Raw genomic sequence first — 26,985 nt, 5'->3', positions numbered from 1 at the left:
ATTCTTTCTGCTAAAAGGTTTCTAAGTATTAACATCTGGACTCCGGAAATTAGACTTTTGCCCTAGACCATAATTCAGAGATGTCAGTAACAACAAAGGTAGCAGATTGTTCTTTTGCTTTGCTTTTAATTTTAAATAAATTCACTAGCAATTACTCCTCAGTGTGCAAAATAAAGTACTATGAATACAAGTTGATCATAATAGGAAGAACACAGTGTATGCATGACAACTATATTTAGGTTACTCTAGAAATTTGGTACTCTCTCCTTCTTTGTCTATCTCACATCTCTTAAAAAAAAAAAAACTCTACGCAATGTGGTAAAACATGAAATAAAACAGCTCAGTGTGTATAAACAAGATTAACATCTGGACTCCAGAAATTAAATTATTTCTGGAGATTAATTTTAACAGCTATACAATTAAGCAGCTATATCACTTAAAACTTATAAAATATGACATTTCATTAAATTGCATTATATTTTCATGTATGTATGATGATTTTCATACCAAAATTTTTTATTAAGGAAAGTTAGGAACTGTAAAGAAGATCCATCTTTTTCAAAAAAAAATATAGTAAATAACACAAAGCATTTTAATTCTGCTATCTTTAAGTCTTTAAATGAAAACTATGACCATCTAAGCTTCATATTTTCACGTAAATGAAATTTTTCCTCCTGGGGTCTTTTATGATGCCTCTGCTCTTGGACTGTCTGTGAAGTCCTTGGTGATTTTTGCGCTTGGGGTAGAATCAACAAAGCTGGAGATGACCACAGAGACCACTATAGAATCTGTCTTAGGCACTGCACGATATGTTTGAACCATGACTAACCACTGTGGTTATTAAGATAAATGCCTTAAAAATAAGATCAGAATCTCTGAGTGAAGGATATCTCCGAACTTACCAGCAGGGTGTGAAGCATAATAATGCTTTTAGAAAAAAAAAATAATAACAATGCTTTTAGAAGTGTAAGGTCCAAAAGAAGAGGGTCACTAGGTACAGAATTCTTATGTTCAAGAAAGGTACTGAGTATACAGCATTAGAATTCTCAGCATTTTCTAGTTCTGCTTCTCCCTCTTTCCAGCAGAGATATTTCATATTTACCCAATACTCTTTTAAAGTTGTCTAGCTCTAGAAGAAGAGAGAAACAGCCTCAGTAATTGTTCCCAGCAAAAGGGTAATGGCCCCCTCAGCCTCCTCCAAGTTTATAGGAAACCTAAGAATTTTACACATGTTTTTTCACATACTGCCTCCTTGATAATCTTTTTACAGCTCTGGGTTTTCCAGGTTCTCCATTCTATACAGTGATACACCATCAAGGGTGAGAGCTGTCTGTGCTTAAGGGGACTTGTGTCAGATTAGGAAACATTCCAACCAGTGCTGTGTATTTATGCTTCAATCCTTAAACTGTACTGAACTTTGTCTTATCTTCACATATACTCAAAATCTTCACCCTTCATGACCCTTTCTAAGACAATGTCTTTCTCAACTTCTATTCCAGGGATTGTCCTGAAAGAACTATTAACACAAACTGAATTATTTTCTTACTGTAACCTTGACCATTGTTTACAATTGCCAAACAACTTAGTGTTAAAGGCAGCCCCACTCATGTTTCTGTGATGTCCTATTTCCTTATTCACCATTACATCCCTCTTGTTGTAGTTTGCAAAGATTAATTAGAACTCATCTTTTCACATAAAACTATTGTTACATATTGTAGCAGATATGGATGTAAATGCCAAGAACCATGCCAATCACAGCTGTAGTGATAATTGCAATTATCATTGTTAAGTTTAAAGGCAAACACAATGCAAATTAAAACTTTCCCCAGAATTTATTTTGTGGTTAAAATAATACACTCTAGAGAAAGAATGGGTTTTCTGCCTGACTTTGCTCATCTATAAAATAAAGATATAAGTGGTGTAGACCTACCTCACGGTTGGTTGTAAAGAAGATTGAGACATCATCACCCGTGTACACTCAACATATCACCATAACTCTTCCCTTTAAACTGTTTAATGCAGCATATATCAAGTAGATGAATATTAACTTTACAAATTAAGTGGTCATCTTGAGTCTTTGGGTCTTGAAAAATAATAAGGAAATGTTTACATAATAGGAACATAATATGTAAGATAAGCATTGAATTTTTAATATAAAAGTCATCGTCTCAACTTGACTTTCTTTAGAAAGGGTTTGAGACAAGTTAAGTACAAAGCTTAACTTGACTAAGTACTGCATAAAATTATTCATTTGAGTTCCAAAACTATTCAGCATAAATTTAAGTAGCTTATGACTTAAGAAGAAAAACATGCTTTTATCCATATCATGTAACTATTTGGACTTTTAGATTGTTTTTGTGGGCCTATTATTTTACATCAGCAATACTAGAACAATAAAATAATGAAAAGACTATTAGTATCATTTCTGATTTCTAGGTTCTTATACTGAGTGTTCTTTTTCCTATTGCTCATTATCATGGCTTTAAATGATGGGTATTTCAGGTCAACAAGGAAAGTTACCAATAGTTTTTATCCTTTGTAAAAAGGGATAGTGAATCGTGCAGTCATTTGGAAGAAGAGAGGATTGGCTCCATCAGACAAAACGTTGGCCTGGCAACGATTTTATTTGTAGCATTCCACACCACACACGGTTTGAGTCTTAGACTGTGGTTTCATGCTTTGTGGTTTGGTAGAACCAAAACAACGTGTTCAGTCATTTTCAGAAAGAAAACCTGTGACTGAAGTAATGCAAGAGTTGGCGTATTGGGTATATACATTTAATTTTCCCTCAGGGTCAGAGAATAATTGTATTTTAGTGTTAGATGATCAATCTGTTTATGATTTTTATATTTTCAAAATAATGTGTGCCCATAGCCATATCTGTATGTAAGTGACAACAAAGCTGTACTGTGATGTTAACCTTGCACAGCCCTTGAGTCCTTGCACACAAATACTTAGGGGACCATAGAGGATCAAATGTTATCCTAACAGATTTAATGAGGGAGCTGAAATTGAAATTAATGCCAGAGGTATTAGGCTCCTGAAATGAGCTGTAATCTGTTGATGCTACAATATTTTATGTATTTTAATGATAGTTAATATTGGGGTGATTACTATACACTAAATTAATAAACATTATCTCTTTTAACAACATATGATAGGAAATGTTATCTCCTTTTTGTTCAGGAGGAAATTTAAACTGAGGTAGGTAAAATATTTTTTCTAAAAAATGATAGTTTTCCCAAGCATACAGACGAAGCAGTAGTAGAATTACCATTTTTAAAGCACTTTCATTCACCTTTCTAAGCAAACAGCCTCTTCTGGTCAAGCATCATACACTGTACCACACTGGTATTCCTCCCTTAGTCTCATTAATCTGTTTACAGTCCACCCAATGTAATTCACTTGGAGTTTGTGTTGGCCACACTCAGAAGTAGGAAGTGTTTAAAAAGCTTCTTGGCTGAGTTAAGAACTGCTTTGTTTTTGAGGTTTGCTTGTCACTAATGCTGTCTTGGCTGCTCACCTAGCACCTGGTATTCTCATTTGCCTTGTTTTCTGATTCAAGTACATCTATTCTTGACCTCGCACTTGTCTTGCGCATGGATGCCATTCCCAAAGCTGCTTCCCACCAGCTGACTTCTCCTGTTTCAACTGAGCATCATTGTTACAATCTGAGATTTGCTTACACTTTTTGTTCTTGGCTTTCTTAGTTATGAAAATGACATTTTTTTTCATTTTCACTGATGCCTATGTTCTGATGTGTCAGTAGACTGAATTCTCTTCCCAGTGCTTGGTGAACCCCAGCTTTCTTCATATATTTTCTTCCTTTCTGGAATGTGTTTTGTGTCTATCGTTGCATTTATCTGACCATAGTTTGAGCCTAAAGCATCATGAAGACTTTACACTTGAGCACCATTTTCCAGAAAAGCTACCTGCTCTAGAATAAATGTTTTCTGTTTATTCAGAGGAAAGTAACTAGGTCTCAAGACTTAGGGTAAGCAAGCTATGAGCTGATTTATAAACTATGTTTAAAATATGTTCGTTTTGCCTATTATTTTTATAAGTCGAATTCTCATACAGATGAATTAAGACAAATCTAAACACACACTACTTATTTTTAAAATTATATTGTTCAATTGTGGTATTTAATTTAATTTTGTTTAGATTCAATAAAAAAGTGGCTTCTTTTTTAAAAATTATTTATTTATTTATTTATTTATTTATTGAGACAGAGTTTTGCTTTGTTGCTCTTGGTAGAGTGCTGTGGGGTCATAGCTCACAGCAACCTCAAACTCTTGAGCTCAAGCAATTCTCTTGCCTCAGCCTCCCAAGTAGCTGGATCTAAAGGCACTTGCCACAACTTCTGGCTACTTATAGAGATGGGGTCTCACTCTCTGGCTTAGGCTGGTCTCCAACTCGTGAGCTCAGGCAATCTGCCCACCTTGGCCTCCCAGATTGCTGTATTCCAGGCATGAGCCACCGCGCCCGGCCTAAAAGGTGTCTGGTTGAATTTAAATATTTTTTTCTCATGTGGGTGTGTACTTGTTCATTTACTAGTTTCAAATTAGTATTGAGTACATGTGATGCTTGCTTTTTAGTATCTTGAGATAATTTAATGAGGAGAATGTTTTCAACTCCACCCAGGTAGAAACAAAAGATGTAAAGCCTCCATCTTTTTGTGGCTGAACAGTATTCCATGGTATACATATACCACAGTTCATTAACCCATCCAGGCATTCAATTGTTTCTACATCTTTGTGATTGTTAATTGAGCTGCTATTAATTCAAGAAGGGGACCTGGGGGAGTGTGATAAGCTTCCACCTAACAGGTACAATGTAGTGGCATATGGCATACCTTCTGCAGGAAGGACCCGACTACAACTCAGACATTACCTAACAAAAGCAAACGATGTAAACTAATTGTATGTAGTCTTATATTAATCTGAAATTAAAAATAAAGAAAGAGAAGGGTGAATTTGGGAACCAAAAATAAAATACTCAAAGGAAATATTTTAAAAGGGGGGCTTCTGAAATTTCTATGTGTTTGTCAAAAGTGCAAGTTCAAACAAACGGGCTTAAGATTGTTACTAGCACAGACTCATGCAAACATACACACAGACCAGGCGATTACTGAAGTGTTTTCTTATTGATTAATAATTTACAACAATTCATTCACAAATATGTAGTAGCCATGAATAGTGCTCAAGGCTACTTTAACGGTTATAAAGAAGAAAATAAGTTTTCAAATATAAACTCCCTAGAAAAAATACCAAACATACAGTCCAATAAGGTGGCTGAGAGTGGTGATTTCCATAAAAGTCGCAGAGATTAAATTCTCTGAAACTTCAGAGGGGGAAAAATGATCTATATCCCACCTGGCATTGTGGAGGAGGGGCCTTTTGAACTGGAGTAAAGTATTGTCAACATTTCAGCAGCCAGAGATCAACAGCAGACATTACATTTGAGGGGGGCGGTAATAACACAGGTACTGCTGATGGAAGAAAAGTTAGTCCTTGTTTTGAGGAGAACAAGAGGTGCTGATTGCCCAGAGAGAATCTGTAGAGAAATAGAGATGAGGCTACAAAGTACCTCTCTCACAGCAACAGTGTGAAGATTAAATGAGGTAATTAATTGAAAGCACATAATATAATCTCTGACCCTGTAAGAAGTAGTTGTCATTTCTAACCTAGATTTAACCTTGACTTTATCAAAGAGCTCCCTTCTTGCATACCTTCTCTTAGAGTCCCATATGGGAAGGTTTCAACCATTGCCTCCAAAGTACCCTACATGTTTCTCCTCAGCTGATCCCTCAAACATCATCATCATTCACCAACGTCTGGGACACATTGAGAGGCTCATTTATTTGGGGCTACAGACAGTATCCATCTTATATTGCATTCCTGTTTTTTCCAAGCTGTGCTTCTGATATATTTCTGTCTCTTCCTTCAGGTTTCTCTGGTTGCCTAAATCATGTGAATATCTGTAGCTTTCTTATCTAAAACTTTTATTGTTTCTGAATCATTTCTTAACTCTGAAATGTTAAGCCCTTCCTATTCTTCCTTTATCAAGTCCTTTACATCTGTCACTTTTTTGTGTTATTGATTCTCAAACTTAAATTTCTCTAACCCCAAAAATGTGAAAGATAAAGGAAGCAAGAATGTGATATTGAACAAGGATATAATTTAGTAGTAAATACCGTTAGCTTGTTCCATAATGATTATTGAAGAAAGAACTCTGGTATAAAGTTCATTTAAAAATTCAGCCAAGAGGAGTAAGTTGTGAATAGTGTCAAAATTATTTTATTTCAAGGGCAACTTATTTAGGAGATAGTCTTAATGTTTGAGCAATACGACACCAACCAAATTGAAAACAAATTTCTAGAATGAAAGTTTCTCTTTATTTAAGATACTTGATTTAAATTCCTGTTCTTTTATCATCTGTATCTTTAAAGAAATGGTTGAACTTCTAAGCATCTCTCTTCAATTATAAAGCAGAAAAAAAACAAATGCTATTTCTAAAACTGCAATAATACCTACAGGGTAAATTTACAATATTATGTGAACATTAATTCGATTCAAATTAGGTCTGTTAACAGTTCAATAATTATTATTTTTTATATGCCTGATATGATACCAATGACTTTTTTTTTCTTGGTTTTTAATATCTTTCAGCACATCCAGTTTTCATACAAGAACCTGCTGATATTTCTATGGAAATTGGATCAAATGTGACATTGCCTTGTTATGTTCAGGGATATCCAGAACCAAAGATCAAATGGCGAAGATCAGACAACATGCCAATTTTCTCAAGACCTTTTTCAGTTAGTTCCATCAGCCAACTAAAAACAGGGGCTCTTTTTATTTTAAGTAGGTTAAAGGAAATATATTTTATACAAATATGTATAGTTATGTTATGCTTTTATGTTTTACACATAGATATTACTGTTTAAAAATTGTGGATATATCTTGCCAACATATTTTGCGTTTGTTGCATTTCACTTTGAAAGAGTTCTGATTTTTTGTGTTTTGGAATTGTCATAAATGAATTATATTTTATTCATATATATTTCACTACATATGAATGAATGAATTATATTTTATTCATATATATTTCACTAACTTGACGCAGGGCCTAGGAAGCAATATGACTTCTTCATCCCTTATTGCTAATAGTCCCCTGTGCCTTCAGGTAGATCAGTGTTTGTGTTTCACTAACAACTGTTGTGAAGGAAGGTAAAGCGTTACTAGTAGACAGTTAACTTTAGGTATTTATTTTTTGACTAATAGTGCTTAATGACATGCATTGGGATGCTATGGAAACTCTTTGGTTAAAATTTATAACTGCCTAAACCCAAAAGATCCTCTCTCCCTCCAAAAGGTCAAATACTCCATCTTTCAAAAATGTTACCTATGGGCTATTCAGCATTCAGATACTTGAAAACACATTGGATTTTTTCAAATAATGTTAAGAATATAGGTACTTACATGGTGACACCAGAGAAGAAAAAAACATTCAGATCCTTAATTGATTTTTAAAAATTAATTGAATCTTGGGGATATTTTACAGAAAGCACCCAATTAGTGATTTCCAAGTTTATTTATAATGCTAAATATACTTTGGCCACTTGAACTTCCAGATATAAACTAAACTGTCTAAAAGCAAGTGTTTTAGTATTTAGCTCTGTGCTAGACTCGGTGGTGAAGACAGAGGTCCGATGTAGGGTCCCTTGCTCAAGCATGTTGCAATCTACTGTCTGAGTGAACAGCCACAAAAGTAGCTCCTGGGAAGTCCACATCTGATTGGGTTAAATTGTGCAGGACCTGAAATATCCAGGTAAAGAAATGTACTAGATGATGATGTAGAAATTAGAGGGCCTCCTTCCCAAGTTTCATAGGCAGAGGAGGTATGCTCAAAGTATTTTGTTGTTGATGTTGATTTGTTTCCCAGAATAATACCTCTGCAAGATAGGAGGAGAGATGAGAAAAAGGAAAAAACGTAGGAAGTCCCAAATAGTTACACAGGTAGGGTGATGGCGATGATGAGAAATAGCCCAGAGGGAAGACGGGGGAGGGAAGGGACCTGAAAACAAGTTGATTAGAGAGGACGAAAGAAAGAATAAAAGAGGCCAATGTGTTGAATAACAGTTGCCCAATTGTATAAATTTAATTGTAGGAAAGGAAATTAGTGATTAGAGACTTAGTTCTTAGTAGTATGTTTTATTTCTACATAAATTAGTCCAATCATTGGTAATATGAAAAATATCTTGGTTGGAACTAATGTGTGAGTTATTATCCAGGTGATTTGCTGAATTTTCCTTTTTAAATATGTGTTCGTTACTATTTAGAGCAGACACCACTTGAGTTTACCAGACGTGGATGTACAGTTAGATGCATGTGGTCAAGGGGGGTGTAGAAACTTGGTGATTGTTCTTTAAGTGTGACAGCAAGAGCTGTTCAGAATGGAAAGCTACACTTTTCTCTCAAACCTCACCAATAGATCAAACTGCTTTATTTTGGTTAAGCTATTTACAAGATTATGATCATTCCTCTACTTAATGTCTTCTGTTGCCTTCTCTATTGCTCACGAGACAAAACCACACTCTGTAAGAGGCACCAGCTCACATTTTCAACTTCAGGCTCCCAGCTATAAACTAGAGTTACACAACCTGTAACTCTATGGTCCAAGTTCTGGTTGCCCCAATATCCTTTACATTACAAATGTTTTATAATATCCTTTTATTATATTGAAAAACTATTATATATATTTGATCCCAAATAATAAACATTTTTTAAATTCTAAAATGTAGTACAAAGGAAAATAAGGCAAAGTAATTTATACTAAAACATAATGTATTTCAATATGTAGATACTTTGGCCTTGCCTGTACAATATGCATAGATGTTTAGGTTGCATGGCCATGAATCTGATAGCTCAAACACAGGCTGATAAAGAAGTAGAGGGCTAATGACTCAGAAACTCCAAGCTAATGATGTGATTTTCTAAAATGGTGGATAATTATTGCCAAAGTTCTTTCTTCTGCTTATACAGAATAGTGTCATGTAATATAAACAAAGTTATCAAATCCATAAATTTCTAGCAGAAACTTCAAAAATCCCGCTAGACTTGAGATAACTCCAGTTTTTGTCCACTAAATGCCAGTAGACGCCCACAATTATTAGGCAAGCTAAGAAAATCTCTCCTATGTACTTCTGAAAGGCCTCCGGTGCAGCGTTCATTGGGGGTGCAGCTGTCCATTCTTTGAACAAAACGTGATTTTTCGGGTCATGCTTTTGCCTTTTAGCCAGTTAGGTTTGAACTATGCTTCCTTTATTCTCCCCTCTCTTCTATTCTGAGGTCCGGCCCAGATACCACCCGTGTGTGTCTCCTCCCCTAGCACAGGAACTAACAGAAAGCAGTTTCGTATGTTCCATCCACAGATCTCAGCATTGTTTGACACAGAGTCAATGCTCTATAGATGGTAGCAAATGAATAAATGGGTTCTTCTTTTTAGACTTATGGGCAAGTGATAAAGGAACCTATATTTGTGAAGCAGAAAACCAGTTTGGAAAGATCCAGTCAGAGGCAACAATAACAGTGACGGGACTTGGTAAGATCAATGAAGTGTCTACATACCAGTCTTCAAAATCATCAGATTTCTTTTACTACATTCTCTCTTGCCTGTCTTAAAAAAGAAAAAAAAAAAAAAAAGAATAAATACCTGATTGCTAGACTCATTTCCCTCCCCTGCCATATTACATATCTCTTACAATGTTATCGTAGATCTGAAAACAGCCTTGGAGACTATCTGCCCCAACCCCCTTGTCTTTCATTTAAAGAAATGATGGTCACCGACTAGTCTGTGAATTTCCCTGCATTGCCCAGGCTCCTTCATAGTTACACTAGACCCAGTGAACACTACTGGCTCTGACATTGTGCGTGGTTGTTAAATGTAAAATAAATGTAATGTAATTTAATAAAAAAAAAGAAATGAAGGTCAGTTTAAATAAATTGATTTAACTCTAAATATGAATGCACACACAGAGTGATGGCGTTCTGGTTCCTTTTTTATACTTATCATTTTAATCAATGTGGAATTATTTTGTGTATGATATTAAGGAAAAATATAATATCATTTATTACTATTTTTCTCTTCCCACTGATCAAAATACCCATTTGATCATGAGCTGAGTCTGTCTCTTCTGTCTCTTCCTGCAATAGTGCTACATTGTTTAAATTATTTATTATTATTATTTTTTATTGTTGGGGATTCATTGAGGGTACAATAAGCCAGGTCACACTGATTGCATTTGTTAGGTAAAGTCCCTCTTGCAATTGTGTCTTGCCCCCAGAAGGTGTGGCACACACCAAGGCCCCACCCCTCTCTCTCCTTCCCTCTCTCTGCTTTTCCTTCCCCCCCCCATGACCTTAATTGTCATTAATTGTCCTCATATCAAAATTGAGTACATAGCATTCATGCTTCTCCATTCTTGTGATGCTTTACTAAGAATAATGTCTTCCACTTCCATCCAGGTTAATACGAAGGATGTAAAGTCTCCATTTTTTTTAATAGCTGAATAGTATTCCATGGTATACATATACCACAGTTTGTTAATCCATTCCTGGGTTGGTGGGCATTTAGGCACATTTTGGCGATTGTAAATTGAGCTGCAATAAATTATTTTAGTTTATTTTGTTTTTAGACAGAATCAGTGGCCCAGCAAGAGTTCAGTGGCATCATCAGAGCTCACTGCAACCTCTAACTCCTGGGCTGCAGTGATCCTTCTGCCTCAGACTCCCAGTTACCTGGGATTGCAGGTGTGCACCACCATATGTGCCTAATTTTTTCTATTTTTAGTGGAGACGGGTCCCACTCTTGCTCTGGGTGGTCTTGAACTCCTGACTTCAAGAGAACCTCCTACCTCAGCCTCCCAGAGTGCTTGGATAACAGGCATGAGCCACCTTAACTGATTTTTTAAAAATTAATTGAATCTTGGGGATATTTTACAGAAAGTCTCCAATTAGTGACTTCCAAGTTTATTTACAATGTTAAATATACATTGACCACTTGAACTTCCAGATACTTAGCTCTGTGCTAGACTTGGTGAAGACAGAGGTCTGATATAGGGTCCCTCACTCAAGCATTTTTCAATCTACTGTCTGAGTGAATGGCCACAAAAGTAGCTACGGGGAAATAACACATCTTGTTTAAATTATTATAACATTTAATGGGATTTTTTAATCTGATCATGTGTTTCGCATTAATGCCCTTTTTCACATTTTTTAAATGTGTCTCCCTTTGTTCATCTATATATACTTAAATTTTCCTAGTAAATCTTTTAGGGATTTTGCTTTGATTTAGGTTAAATTTATTCATTAATTTCTAGAAAAGGGGGGCGTATTTACAATACTTCTTTACCATTCCAGCTAAGAGAGTGTACCTCGTTTTATTTGCTTGAGTATTCCAACAGCTTCCTTAGTGATCCTACTCCTTGCAGTCTATTTACAGTTTCCAGATTAGTATTTTCCCAAATGGTGGTTCTGACAATTCCATTTCTTCATTTACAAATGCTTTCAGCCTCTCTCCATTGTCTCCTGAATACACTGAAAATTCTCCAGTTCATATTTCTGGCCTTCGACACGATACACATCCTTTATTTTGCTTTCCTTACTTCTATGCTACTGTATTTCCTAAACATTTGCAATTCCCACCACTGACTGGAAGGATCTTTTATCTTTACATTCAAATTCATATCCATTTTCATTTGAAAATTATATTTCTGAAAACTCAAATTTGTGTAGTATAACTAGTGGTCCTTGTTTGCCCCACAAAATATTATAAAGTGCCTTCCTTTTGGGTGGAAAAGAATTGAAAATGCCTGTGCTCTGTCTGATTTAGTGGCTCCGCTTATTGGCATCAGTCCTCCAGTGGCCAATGTTGTTGAAGGACAGCAGCTTACTTTGCCTTGTAGTCTGTTGGCTGGAAATCCCATTCCAGAACGTCGGTGGCTCAAAAATTCAGCTATGGTGAGAGCATTTTAAATGCATGCATTCACACTCCCAATTTTTTGAGTAAGGAGGAATGTATTTCAACCACTGATGTATCTATTTAATGAATAAACAAAAATGTGTTTTGTTTATTCATTTTTAACATGTTTATGTTATTCATACTATTTTGGGATTAATAAAATGGAGAAATGGTCAGTGTTATAGTTTTCATAATTTCACACTAAATTTGGTGTCACTAATAAAATTCTTTCAAAATATGTAAAAACTTAAGTATTAAGTTAAATTTTCATAGCATTTAAATATTTTTATATTCTTCTTTGTAGTACATTACAAATGCTAATATTCTCATAAAATTCTTCCATTTCATTTATTAATCTTTATTTTTATTAACTTCAAATATTCTATCTTTTGTCCTGAGCTAAAAGTGCACCTATATTGTGTCATTGTTTTTCAGTCTATAACTTTTGATTATGAAAAGATGTGAGTGGGTGGCGCCCATAGCACAGTGGTTACAGCGCCCACCACATGCACTGAGGGTGGTGGGTTCAAACCCAGCCTGGGCCAGCTAAACATCAATGACAACTGCCACAAAAAAATAGCCAGGCTTTGTGGTGGATGCCTGTAGTCCCAGCTACTTGGGAGGCTGAGGCAAGAGAATTGCTTAAGCCCAAAGAGTTTGAGGTTGCTGTGAGCTGTGACAACACGGCACTCTACCAAGGGCAACATACTGAGACACTATCTCAAGGAAAAAAAAAATGTGAGCAATTTTTACAGTAGTATGAAGTTTTTTTCTATAAACATGTAATCTAGTTTAGAACACCTTTCCTTTAATTTTCCAGAGTATCAAGATTCACTCTTTTCTTGAAGTGCTGATTAGACATGAATTCACTCCATGTAAGAAGTTGTAAAATTGCTCCCATTTGCATAAAAACCTGAGAAAAATTAGTACACATCATTTAAAAGAATGATACTATTTGAGCACTAAAGCATCCTATATGCAATATGTATGAATGATAAAGATTTAGAGGTGATCATTTTCAACTGAAAGCATTGCCAGCCTTTACTGACACAGTTCCAGTAACATATATTGTCCACTAATATTTGTACCTCTCACCTGACAATAGTGGGTATTGAAATTAAATCATTCTCCCTGGGATTGAATAAGTGCCTACATGCAAAAATGAAAATATAAAATGGCTTTCAGGAGGTAATAAGGTCTTCTTGGAAAAGAACAATTTAAGCCAAAGTAAAAATTACTAGGAAATTTGGGTTCTGAGTGATGACAAAATGTAGAGAAACATTAAACAAGTGGTATCTATTTCCTTCCTTTTTCTAGTATGGTGTGTAACTCTCGGATTAATATTAGAAAGTATAATTTTTGGAGTTCTTTCAGGAATAAATACAACTGATACACTCTTGGTAACAGTTAATACTCATCATTTTTCACTTAAGGACATTAAAATATTTTGTTATTTTATAAGACATTTAATAACCTCATTGGTAAAAAAAAAAAAACAGGTATGGTTTTTGCTCAAATCCTTGCCTTTTAAAATTAAAAATGATCATTTTTTTTTCCTTTAAGTTGGTCCAAAATCCTTACATCACTGTGCGCAGTGATGGGAGCCTCCATATTGAAAGAATTCAGCTGCAGGATGGAGGCGAATATACTTGTGTGGCCAGTAATGTTGCTGGAACCAATAACAAAACTACCTCTGTTGTCGTGCATGGTAAGAGCCACACCCAATGTCATTGTTTCCAAACCATGTTCAAAGTCATGTTCATATATTTTAATCAAATAACTCTGTTCTTCTAATTACAAGTAAATACCTCCACTCATTTTTATTCTCTATTTCTTGAACAATATCTACATTGTTAATGTTGTTTTCAGATTTCCTTTTCCTATGTACACAAAAAGACATTCTTGGGAGTCACCCGTGGAGTCTGGCCAAGGGCTTTGTAAGTGGTTTCTTAATTGATAAAAGTGAACTCAGCTCTCAAAGAACTATGTTTAAAAATACATTTTCATTTCAGACAAGTTGAACTTATTATACCATTCAAACTGCCTTTTCTTCTTGGATTGTGCAACAGTCATGTCCTTACTAATGACCCCTTTGTGTGTGAGCTAGAGATGACCTAAGCTTTTCTAAAGGTCACCTAATGTGCTCTAAACAATCTTCTTGCATGTTAAATAACTTAAAGGTCACAAATAAGAAAATCCAGAAGCTATCTTTTCCATTGATGACTAACAGTTACCAACTTTATACATCTCAATAAATTACAGCTTCAGGATTTAAGAAATTATAACTTATTGTGTCTATGTCCTTCAAGACCTTGCAACATTGCTTTTTAAAAAATGTAGCATTAAAAATAGTTTTGTGTACAGGCCTGAACATCTTACAGAAAAAAAAACCCACACAGAACACATATTTTTAGGTGATTCATTCTTTCTTTAGAACACACATTGCAGAACCCAGTAGTTTCGAGTGTTGTTTGACAATTGACATGTTGACAATGTCAGGGAATGAAGAACACCTTCTTTTTTTATGCCTGCTTCTTATGTTAAACAGCTTCTCCCACCTCTCTCAGTTTCATACCGAATTTCCACCGACATCACCTTAGGTATTCTTGAAGAAATATTTTTTTGAAGAAATACAGAAGCAACACTGAGTTATCATTGTTTAAAAGAATAAACACATACTTCTAAATTAGACATGGTTGTGTAACTATTTTTCAAGACCAGACCATAGATTTCCCAGATGGTGATTATGGATTGCTTTGAGAATCTAGTGTAAACATGCCTTCATGTATTGGCTTCTAGTGGCTGCCTGGAATGTTGTGTTGAGAAGAACACTCTGCCATCAGATTTTCACCTGAGTGAATGAATGATGGGATAAGTTGTGATACCTGCCAGATCTGAGGGCTGAAAAGGCAGACAAAGCAATGATACAGTTTAATGTGATGCTCCATCTCTGCCCACAATGAGCAGCTAGTTTAGTCAATAACATTAAAACAATCAAGGCAGCCATTTGGCACCAACTAAATCTAGCAACCATGGGGCAGGTGGATGAGACGAAGCCTCACAGCTTCTTTGTACCTCTGTATTTGTGTTAATTAGCAGGGCCACTCTTTCATCATTCTGCTGCTCTACTTTTGAGAATACTCATGGAAGGCTCTCAACGAAATCTTAGAGAAGGAGTGAATGAATGCAAGTTTAAGTGCCAATTAAAATGACAAACAGGTTAATTGTCATATTGGCAGATTGAAAATCTGGAAAGAAACTTATCTTCCAAATCCAAATCACATCAGATTTCAAAACTGTTGCTTAAATTTGCCACTTTTCTATATTACTGGCCAGCTCGATGGGCATTTAAGAAAATGGCTTATTCCATGTTGCCATAGTAGACAGAATAGTTGAAAGTTGAGTATTCTAAGATGATTCTGAAAATTAAATGTTTTGCTTCAGAGAGCAGCCTGTAATTCTTACTTAGGCCAGGAGGTTTGCTGCCAATTCTTTAAGAAGAAATTATTCAAAGAATAAGCCCAGCCATGGGAAAATGTGAGTCTCTATCATCGTATATCTAATCTAAGCCTCTCAAACATATTTTTGCACTGAGGTCTCTGGTATCTCTTGTTATAGCAAACTTCTTTTCCAGAGTAGTTATAATTCTGGAAAATTTTTATTTTAAGCAAAAGACATGCTGAGTGTTTGAACTCCTAGGAGAAGTTCCAGTCTTGTCCTTCCAGAAGATGGAAAGGAAATGCTTGGTATATATTGAGCTCTTACTCTCTTCCTTATAGAGTGTTAGGAATTTTCACGTATGGAAGATTCTTTAACCAAAATCATTTGATTCTTTGCAATATACACAGAATTGGGTGATCTAACACTGATTCTTTCCTCCTGCTTCTATTCATGTTAATTCTTTACTTGCTTTCTAAAGTCAAAGGTATGTTATTCTTAAAAAATATTGACTTAGAATCCTGTTTTGCTCTTTTAAATGTAAACTCCTAAGGTCTTTCAAATTTTACTATAAAATTCTTTTTTAAGAAAACAAATCATTTTATCTAGGTAAAATTTAGTAGCTTGCAAAGTAATTCTTGTGTAGACAGAGGTTTAATACATAGTGGTTAAACAGCCCTTTTCTTTGAGGTGGGCTTATGTTGGCTCACTGCAGCTTCGTGGGTACTGGCCAGTGATTAAAGATACACATTAAATGTGGAAGGGTGTAATTCTATCTTGAGTTTCCAGAAAAAAATAACTTCTCGTCAGTTCTCTTGTATTTTTGTTAGGAAGGTCAGCTTATTAGACATCACTGCTTGATTTTAAGCTTGCATGAAGTTTTCCAGATCATAATTACATACTCCCTTACAGGGATTACCCTATATTTCTATCAGAAAATGTTAAATTATTCATCATTTTTACAAACCTTATATATCGAAAATGTTCAATTTCAAACATACAATGCTAAATGGAAAAACACGTGCTCAGATTCTGAATCCTGCTTCCCTTTCCAGTTCTGCCGACCATCCAGCACGGGCAGCAGGTACTGAGTACGATTGAAGGCATTCCAGTCACTCTGCCCTGCAGGGCAAGTGGGATTCCCAAACCGTCTGTCATCTGGTCCAAGGTAAATGATGGATCGAGTCCTGTTTCCTGAAGAGCTGAGTGTTATGTTCATTTGGAAATTATCCCCAGAGTCTTGAGCAGTAGAGGAGGGGACTGAGAAATGAAAGGTGTGGGGAAGTTCAGAAAGGGATTCACAGAGCTGGTTTTCATTATGACCAGGCTGATAATTTTTAACGTGCTAAGAACCCTCCAAGCAGCCATGCAGGTGCACCTCAGAGAGCCCTCTGAGGGACCACAAGTGGGACATTTATACAGGACATGTCCCCTCTCCCCCCCACTAAGAATGAACACACCTGCACTTTCTGGTGTCCTGGGGCACAGATGAGTGGCCTTGTAGGATTTTAGATAAAGCCCTGAGGCTGAAGGGACTGAAGGGCTTGAAGTCTGCCTCTGACAGGGCATGCGGAGCTGTCCACTACAGCTGGGCTGAAACTGAAGGTGGAAGGGATGTGGCAAGGGATAAAAAACCATCTGCTACAACATGTAACATGTTTAGGAAAGTTCCTGGCACACAGCTGTGCTAGAGAAGGGTTCATTGCTGTGTTGCTGGTGTTCCTCCAGCATTAGGTAGGTGATTTCACTAAAGACCTTTTAAGGACCCTCCAAATAATCGGACCGTGTGAATGTCCCTTCTTATAAAGTTCTATGGTATAGTCACAACTTGCATGTGTTCCTAAAAATTATAAGACTCACATGCAAATAATTTATTCCCCTCTCTATCCCTGTCATGTAATGGCCCAGCTTTTACTAGTATTTTTGTTTGTTTTGTTATGACCCGTATTTTTGCAATGAGGAAAAAGCCATTTCCTGAGGAAGTTCTTTCCAACTTTGAACAGCCATGGAGATGATATATTTTCTGTCAATTAAGTTACAGAGAGGAGTCTGGTAGATAAAGTAACATTAAGCTATGACATAATAATTAAATGTGGCACTTGAATGAGTAGAACCCTTAGTGTTTTGTCGTATCATCTAGTTTGCTCATTAAAAATCTCTGAAATATGAACAAGTTGGTATCAACATCTTAAACATATAAAAAAGTTAACATTTTTAAATACTGAGCACAAAAGTCACAATGGTGAAGTCACAAAAGTCACAATGGTGATCTCAAACTGCGTTGTATCTGGCACTAAGTAGAAATTTAATGCATTTTGGCTTAGGACCCATAGCACAATGGTTATGGCGCCAGTCACATACACCGAGGGTGGCAGGTTTGAACCCAGCCCAAGGCAGCTAAACTACGATGAATGATGACAACTGCAACAAAAAAATAGCCAGGCATTTTGGTGGGCGCCTGTAGTCCCAGCTACTTGGGAAGCTGAGGCAAGAGAATCACTTAAGCCCAAGAGTTTGAGGTCACTGTGAGCCATGACACCATAGCACTCTACTGAAGGCAACATAGTGAGACTCCGTCTCAAATTAAAAGAAAAAAAAGTTTATTGCATTTTAAGGAAATGCAAAGGTGACATTTTTCCAGACCGGCCTTTGTGTTGCCAGGTACCAAGGTTAAGAATTTGAGCTCCAGAGACCCATAGGTTTCAGTCCCAGCTCTATCACGAATTAGGTTTGTGATCTTGAGCAAGTTCTCCACCCTCCCCTCACCTCCCTGTGCTTTAATCTCTGAGTTGTAAGAAAGGGGGTGTGATAACTCCTACTCATAATACTGTTGTGAGCATGAAAATAGTTAATGCACGTGAAGGGCTCCACGCAAAGCCTGGAGTAGCATAAGCACTCACTGCACCGCGCGTTACTATCACTGCTGTTCTCTACCTTTTTAAATTAGGTAGCTCTGGAAGAACAGGGACATGGGCAGTATCACTTTTCACATTTTTATTTGCCTAATTTTTCTTTTAAATCGCTTTCTTCAAATTATCATTTTTTAAATTTAGTCTTTACCCTCCTTGGAGATGTTTTCTTTCTCTTTTCTTCTTCCAGACGTGAAGTCATTCTTTTATGGTCTTAAAATAACTTGTTGCTTTATGTTGGGTTTTGCAGAAAGGAGAGCTGATTTCAACTGGCAGCGCTAAATTTTCAGCAGGGGCTGATGGAAGTCTGTATGTGGTGTCACCGGGAGGTGAAGAGAGTGGGGAGTATGTCTGCACCGCCACCAATGCCGCCGGCTATGCCAGACGGAAAGTGCAGCTGACGGTCTATGGTGAGAGCTGGTGGAGGAATGATCGTTGGTTGGTTTGGTTTTTTGACATTTTCTTTTGGGGCCAAAGCTCACAGTTCTTTCTCAAATACTGTTACCAGATGGCTGTACTCCTAAAGCGAACTGCTCCCCTAAATTTATATGTTTTATAAAAATGCCTTTTTTATTGCCAGCCAAAATCACTCTACTTACATTCTGATTTTAAAGAATGCAATTGCTAGAGTCCTTTGGAAAAATTTTTATGGTGTTTTCCCAAGAAGTGTGCTTATTACACCCAACCCTGTTCAGTAATACCATTCAGTTAAAACTCTTAGCAAAGCCAGACCGCAGCTGTGTCTTGAAGAGTGCTGTGTCTTGAGGGGTTACTTTTATAGATGATCTAAAAGGGCATTTCAGCCGAGCTCTTGATTGTGTTCTGAAAGGAACTGTGAAGAAGGGAAACTTTCTTGTCACTTCTCACAATTAACGTATTAATGGATAGTTTCAGATATGTCTTGAAACTTTGAAATAAACAGCCATCTTTTTTATAAATTTCTTAAGGACATTAGTAGGCCACATTTTAATGCAAATTAAACTGTGTTTTGCATTCAGTGTGCTATTTCCCTTCCAAAATATGTGTTTATTTTTAGTAAGGCCCAGAGTGTTTGGAGACCTCCGAGGACTGTCCCAGGATAAACCTGTTGAGATCTCCGCCCTTGCAGGGGAAGAGGTGACACTTCCATGTGAAGTGAAGAGCTTACCCTCACCCATAATTACTTGGGCCAAAGAAACCCAGCTCATTTCTCCATTCTCTCCAAGGTAGGAGTTCTGGGATGAATCGCAACACACAGAAACAGATGGCTGTGCCTGTTCCGGTTTTCAAATGTCTCAAGAAAGAACTTTTAAATTTGGGGTAATTCACATGTACATATGAGCCTACAGAAAACATAGTACCTGGGTCTAAATCATGCTTCTGACATCTTTAATGTCAGAAACGCTAACATTCGGCTTTGCCAGAATTTCCCACTGGTGCATTTTATAAGGTAGTTATTAAAGAGAGTAGATTTATATGTAGATTCCTGTTAGCTCAATGTGTATAACATACACAGAATTCCATCAATCCCATGGGAACAGTAAAACACAATAGACACGCTAATGTCTAAGATTTGACTTTCATTGGATGGTTTTGTAAATCTTCTTAATTGAACCCTTATGAAAATAAAGCCCCATTGAGACAATATACTGTATTGGATGGGCTAAGTGATATGGCAAGAAGACGGCCAGCGCTTTAAGAATACATCCTTTGTGGCCATCCAGCCAAGAGTTTAAATTTATCTCTGCTACTTAAATCTTTCCTGAAACTTTTGGAAGTTTTTCAAGAGATCTCTATGAACCTCATAGTTCCTATTTGTAAAATGGGGATGATACTTACTTGAGAGGATCATATATGTACATTTCCCCTTTTACTGTTCACAGGGACTATTTTATGTCAACGTCATGCCAAAAGTTACTGGTAGAATAAGAATTACAGTCTCTAAACTGTAATTAACTATTAGACTCAGTAATATCTAATTATGAAAGTATTAATATGTGCTAATATAGTTTTCCTACTGCTGGTGAGTCAAGTTAACAATTAAACTATAGCATTTAAAATAATATAGGTAATTATATGATTTTATTGTTTTTGAGAAAAATGTTTTGAATATTTTGAGTAAAAGTATTACAATATTACAGATAAAATTAAGTTTCAATTTTTTTCCTTGGTAAAAGGAATGCATACACTTGGTATGCGTCCAAGACAGATGTCCTTTACCAGTATAGAAAACTATTTTTTTTTGTTTTGAATTTTGTTTTGTATTTCTGTTTTCAATTTGTCATTGTAGCATATAGTACATTATTGTTTTACTACTTATTTTGTTAAATCAGCATTTGTCTACTATTACACATATAGATTCATTTTATTCATGTTTAGCTACTATGTACATATTCTACATTTTATCCTACTATTCTCTATTTGTGGACATTCTAGATTTTTCTTTCTTTCTTTCTTTTTTTATCTTATAAAAAAGTCTTTTAGGTGAGTATCTTTTTATACTATGTCTATCTTTTTGTATACACATGTTTGAGTTTCTTTAGGACCCGAACCTGGAACTGCAATTTATGGTCACAACGAATTTCTATTTTCAGCTTTGTAGATATTGCCAAATTGCTCTCCAAATGGGGAGTTTCGATTTACCCATCCACCAACAGAATAAAGGTGTACCTGTTTCCATGTTCTAATCAATGATTAATGAATAATTGACTGACTTAAACATTTTTGCCAGTTAATGGGTATGAAGCAGTATCTTGCGATTGTTTTAATTTTCATGTGACTGATTTTGAGTGAGCCGGCAACACTTTTACCCATTTGTTAGCTGTTCGTGGTCTTGGTGAATTGGCTGTAAATCTGCTGTCCAGTGTCCTGGCGACTTATGTTTTCATATAGAACACAGAAATTTGGTCTTTGTTCTTGGTAACACTTTTTTGTCTGTTTTATGTGTTGAAAATATCTTCTCTCACTCTATTGCTGGAGTTTTACATTTATTTATGTATGATATCTTTGGTTGTACAGAAGTTTTAAATTCTTAAGCAGCACAATGTATCAATCTATTCTTTTTCAGATTTGGGGGTCTCATATTTACTTCAGTCTTTCTTGAGGTCTCTATTCTTAACTATCCATTTGTGTGTCTCTGAGCCAACAGTATGCTTTATTTGACTTGGCTTTATGAGAACTCTTAATGAGGTAGATCTATCTAGCTTCCGCCCCCCAAAACAACTATTTTAGCATAATTTAATGTAATAACATTTTTACATGTATGTAAAATGTTCATCCAACTATATTATTCTTCAGAAGAAGGAATATATTCAAAAAATGTTCCAGATCATGCACTTACCTTCTTTTGCCTTTATTTTAACACACTAAATATTTTTATGGAACAGTGTAGAAAAACAATAAAATGTCCAAAATAAATTCCACGTTTACACTTGCTTTGGATAGCTGCAACTTAGTAAAGAGATGTATAATTATTTAATGATTTTAGACCATTAGGTTAGATTGAAAATAAGACTAATTTTAGGTTTGCAAGAGCACCATACTGAATACACAAGCTAAATAGGAAAATGCCTGACTTCTAAGGTGTGTATATATATATATATATATGCTTTGCAGACGGGAGAATGTTTTCAAACGTGCTTGCACTGGGGGTGTTTAAATTCTCGTGTTGTTTGGTGGTTTCTTCCTTTCAGACATATGTTCCTTCCATCTGGTTCAATGAAGATCACCGAGCCCCGGCTTTCAGATACTGGGATGTACCTTTGTGTTGCCACCAATATTGCTGGGAATGTGACTCAGTATGTTAAACTGAATGTCCATGGTGAGTTTTGAAATAACAGCATATAACAACCCATTGGCCACATAGAAATTCATAATCTCCGTTTCTTGGATAGTTAAACTTTAAAATGTATGTAGAATGATGACAGAACAATTTTTTTTTTAAATGAGACTTGTAATTTTTTTTCATTTACTCTGAAAAATATATTAGTTGCCTATAAACATCCTTCCTTTTTCCTTTTTCAAATGAACTGTATTACATATTTGGATCTTGATATTTCTGGTTGTTCATAGTGACTTATAACTATTGTGGATATATAGTAGAAACAAATTATGTATTTACACTGGTGGCATATTGTAGAAGCTAATCTCAAAGAAGAATTCCATAGTATTTCAACAGTCATTTTTGATATTTAAAGAGCTCAGCAACTGAAAAAATTCTGTATTCTAGGGTTCTTTGGCTAATTTATACCTCTCTGGGTGGTTGGCTTTATTCCTCCAATTTGCCACAGGCTGTCCTATTATTTATTCATTGAACACATTGAGTACATACTCTAACCCAGGCATTGTTTAGTTGACAGATATTCAAATATCAGAAGAAATTTTCCCAGACAATATGGATCGGATTTCATTCTCAGATCCTTCCTTGCAATCATGTCCTATTGATCACAGGGTTTGAAAGTAGATGAGAGTGTCTACTTGTCATTTGTTAGTTCTAGGGCATTAAGCTTATTATCTAACCTTTCTTATTTTTAGTTTTCTCATTCATAAATTGATGATATTAGTGTCAAACTTAGAAGGTAGTGAGTGGCAATTTTTAGAGAGTGTTCATTAAATATTAAATTAAGGAGACAAAGAGAAATTAGGTTAGGCATGTATGACACATAAATTTTAATGCTATCCTTGTGGGTTAGCTCAGTTCTACAGTATATGATGCATGCATGTGGAAACCAAGAAAGTTGTGCCAGTATTTTGATAAATTACATCTTTTAAATCCCCGAAGGAAAGTGGATAAAGGCTCTATGATAGAGGCTGTATGTGATTCTCATCTCTGAAATTAGCAAAGGCTTTTATGAGAAACTTTTCTTATTGTCTGGCTAATCCTTCCACAAAGAGAACAAAACTGAGTACATAGAGAGAAAGGTTTTTTTTTTTTTTTTACTTTCTTATAGAAATTACCTGGATTTCTTTTAAAGACAGTTTAAAAACGTTAAATTATTTATAAATGAAAGGAAACCCTAACATGTTTAAAGGCTTGCTATTCCTCACATTTGGAACTAAGAGTTTTATATTTATTATTTCTTATAATCCTTGCAGTGTACTGGTATGGCAGTTTATTTTGCCTGGATTATCAAGAAATAGGCTTCAGGAAGTCCCCTGACTTGCTGTAGATCACACGGCTAGGAAGTGACCCAGACCCAGGTTGTTCAAATGCTGGGTCTTGGTAGAGAGTTCTCATTTGGAAAAAGGAAGGACTTTTTAGAAATTGAATTGTTAGTAATACTCAATTGTTGTTTCCAGTTCCTCCAAAGATTCAGCATGGCCCTAAACAGATGAAAGTCCAAGTCGGTCAAAGAGTGGACATTCCATGTAATGTGCAAGGGACACCTGTCCCTGTAATCACCTGGTTGAAAGACGGAAGCACCGTGCTGGTTGATGGCATGCAGCACATTAGCAATCTGGATGGAACTTTAAGCATCCACCGAGCCACACCCTCAGATGCTGGCTTATACACATGTGTTGCTATGAACATAGCAGGCAGTGATGAAACGGACATAACACTACATGTCCAAGGTGATTTTTGATGTACGAAAATATATATATGGTGGGGTGGGTGTGGATTAAGGGGAAACTCTCCCGGAATCTATGTAGAATAGTCTGGATAATCTTAAATCACTTTAGGAAGATTTTTATATAACTTTTATAACTCTTTAACTTTGAAAGGAGAACCATTCCAGAAAGAAATGAAACTATGCTATTACTAAACATATAGTAATTACTGTAATTAAACTTCCATTATGGATGTTTACTTTTGAAAATGAAGTGGCCATGGATGATGCAGTAGAAACAGTCCTAGATCAGGCTCCACCCACTATTGGGGGTTTGGGAGAAATTGTGGGCAGAGGGAGGGAGAGTAGGATTTCACCTCACAATGGCTGCGTGTGCCCAAAACAGAGCCCTGGGAAATCCAGGCCACGCTGCCGTTGATGTTGACCTTGTTTTGAGGGTTTAAAGATCAGTATTTATTTCTTCAAGCAATTTGTACTTATTGAGCTCCTGCCAGGTAACTGTCGCATTTTAGGTAGTGTTGAGGAAGTAATGACAGTGGCAAAACACTTGCTTTTGTGAGCTATTCTAGTGTGAGCAGACAGAAAGCAAACATATAAACTAGAAATGCAAATTGTGGGAAGTACTGTGTAGAAAATTAAAATAGGATGATGGTCCTGGCAGTGGCTACTTTAGATTGGATTATCAAGCTGGACTTCTCTAAGGAGAAGATATTTACGGTGAGATCTTATGGACTGAGAGGAATCAGCCACATGGAAATCGGTGGAAAGAACATTCCTGTCAGTGGGAGTACTAATAAAAAGATAAGAAAAGATAAGCAGGTATAGTACTTAGCATAATACTTAGCACAGTTCTAAATAATTTTCAGTGCTGTACTACTAGCATTGATTAGTGTTAATACTGCACTAAGTATTGGTATAATTCTAAGGTACCTGGCACATGGTAGTTCTTTTGGATGGTTGGCCAGAACACTGATGGAGAGGTTGTCCTGTTCATTCATTCATTCAACAAACTTTATTTGGTCCCTCACATCTATAGCTGAATGGAAAAGATAGGCATTTATAAAATAATCTCACAAGTACATACTTACACTTTGGTTAATGCCATCATAAAATGGTTAAATAATCTATATGAGATTTTAACAGAAAGATAAATAAGAGAAACCTTCCCTAGGGTGGATACTTGTTAGTTGAGATTTGAAGGAGGGGGAGAAGCGAGCAACAGCCTTTGCAGGCAATGGTGGAGAGAAACTTCCGGGATAAGGACACAGAATGCAAAGAGGTAGGTATCTAATACTTTGGAGACACTGGAGCACATCAATCAATCAATCAATAAAATCTTCATTCCACACTGAGGGCTGAGTGATGCGTGATGAAGCTAGAGATCTAATCATGGGGCAGATTGTCCAAGACTTATGAAGCCAGATAAATTAATTTATTTTTTATTCTAAATTCAATGAAAAACTTTGAGGCATTATACCTGGAAAGTGATATGGCTGACTTGGGTTATTGAAAGATCTCTCTTTTGGAAAAGAACTGTTTTGCTGGAGAAGATTAGGGGTCATTGCTGTAAGCTATCACAGGAGCTCAGGAAAAACATGATGGTAGTTGGAATAGGGGAAATAAGGGAATAGACTCAAAAAATAATTGGGAAAGAAAGCCTCAAGACATGGTGATGAATTGGATATGGAAGTGTCAAGAATGGCGCCCAATTTCTTGGTGAGATGAATGATGGTGAGGCTATTCACAGAGCTGGGATGTCCTCATAGGGTGCACTGAAGAAAATACATGCCTGAGACTTTTAGCCTGTGGACAAAATGAGTACAAGTTATGGTGTTATTAGAGAAGTCGCTGATGAGATTTGTGTTTCAGAGAGAGTGTTCTGGGGGCTGTGCAGAATATCAGTCCAAAGGGAAACATGTTTGAGAACAGCATTCCAATAAGAAGCCTAGTGAAATATTTCCCATAACAGAAAGTAAGGATTGGAAATAAGCAGTGACCTTAAGGAGAGAGAGTGATATACAGACATGTGAACATATTATATGGTTGACTAGATGTGGAGGTTCAGGAGTAAGGGAGAAGGAAAAACGCATGGTTGGATCATATGCCTTATGAAGGAATAAGGGAAGTAGAACAGAATCCAGGGAAGCATGAAGTAATGAGTGTGGTTGGGGAATTTGAGGCCTTATGTAAGACCCTGGGTCACATCCCCATAGAAATGTCAGGCAGCTAGAAGTATAAATGATTAGTGCCCATGGTTGATGCCCCAGGAGAATTTAAAATTGCCCAAGGAAAGTGTATGATAATGCATTTATTTTTCCAATAGAGCCACCTACATTGGAAGATCTAGAACCTCCCTATAACACTCCTTTCCAGGAAAGAGTGGTCAATCAACGCATCGCATTTCCATGCCCTGCGAAAGGTGCGTAGCACTCAGAGATGTAGGCATTGGCATAACGTTGTAGTTTTCAAGAATTCTATATTGAATCCCCAGACTCTTCTTTACAAAATTCCACTTGTCAGTCCTTGTTATAACATTTGAGTATAATATAAACTAACCTTTCCTTCAAATAACATCTCTTCGAATAGGCATTTTTTTCCCCTGCCAGGTATTTTATCACCTATATAAAGACCTTCCATTCCTTCAAACTTGTTTAATCTAGTTTATTTTCCAGCTAGTTCATGTCTTTCTTGCTACTTCTCATTTCATTCTCTTTCTTGGCAAGGTTTCTCTTTAAAATATGACATCTACAACTATTCACAATATTTTCCTAAATCCACTCTCCATTGGGCTGGGTTATGACTTGTCTCTTGGAGGTTTTTCCAAACTCTACCTTTCCCTTAATAAGGGAAGTAGAACAGGATCCAGGGAAGCTGAAATAATGAGTGTGGTTGGGGAATTTGGGGGCCTTATGTAAGACCCTGGGTCACATCCCCATAGAAATGTCAGGCAGCTAGAAGTATAAATGATTAGTGCCCATGGTTGAATTTCTGGACATTCTATCCCACCATGCTTCCTGGCAAGAGATTGCTGTCATCTCTCCTCGGGGGTATGCAAAAGAGGGCTTGTC

General features: G+C 36.3%; 1 protein-coding gene across 2 annotated transcripts in view; it reads left to right on the top strand.

Annotated features, from left to right (window-relative positions):
- Positions 1-26,985, top strand: part of HMCN1 (hemicentin 1) — a 496,417-nt gene that overhangs the window by 264,510 nt on the left and 204,922 nt on the right. For both annotated transcript variants that reach the window (XM_053606928.1, XM_053606927.1), the window contains 10 exons: positions 6,672-6,866; positions 9,511-9,606; positions 11,896-12,023; positions 13,588-13,732; positions 16,518-16,630; positions 18,622-18,781; positions 19,408-19,576; positions 22,043-22,170; positions 23,649-23,921; positions 26,241-26,336. In XM_053606928.1, coding sequence (XP_053462903.1) covers positions 6,672-6,866; positions 9,511-9,606; positions 11,896-12,023; positions 13,588-13,732; positions 16,518-16,630; positions 18,622-18,781; positions 19,408-19,576; positions 22,043-22,170; positions 23,649-23,921; positions 26,241-26,336 — 1,503 coding nt within the window. The remainder of the gene's footprint in view (positions 1-6,671; positions 6,867-9,510; positions 9,607-11,895; positions 12,024-13,587; positions 13,733-16,517; positions 16,631-18,621; positions 18,782-19,407; positions 19,577-22,042; positions 22,171-23,648; positions 23,922-26,240; positions 26,337-26,985) is intronic.

Source organism: Nycticebus coucang, chromosome 10 (genome assembly GCF_027406575.1).
Source record: "Nycticebus coucang isolate mNycCou1 chromosome 10, mNycCou1.pri, whole genome shotgun sequence".
Taxonomy (NCBI): Eukaryota; Metazoa; Chordata; class Mammalia; order Primates; family Lorisidae; genus Nycticebus; species Nycticebus coucang.
This window is presented reverse-complemented; position numbering and strand designations above follow the sequence as displayed.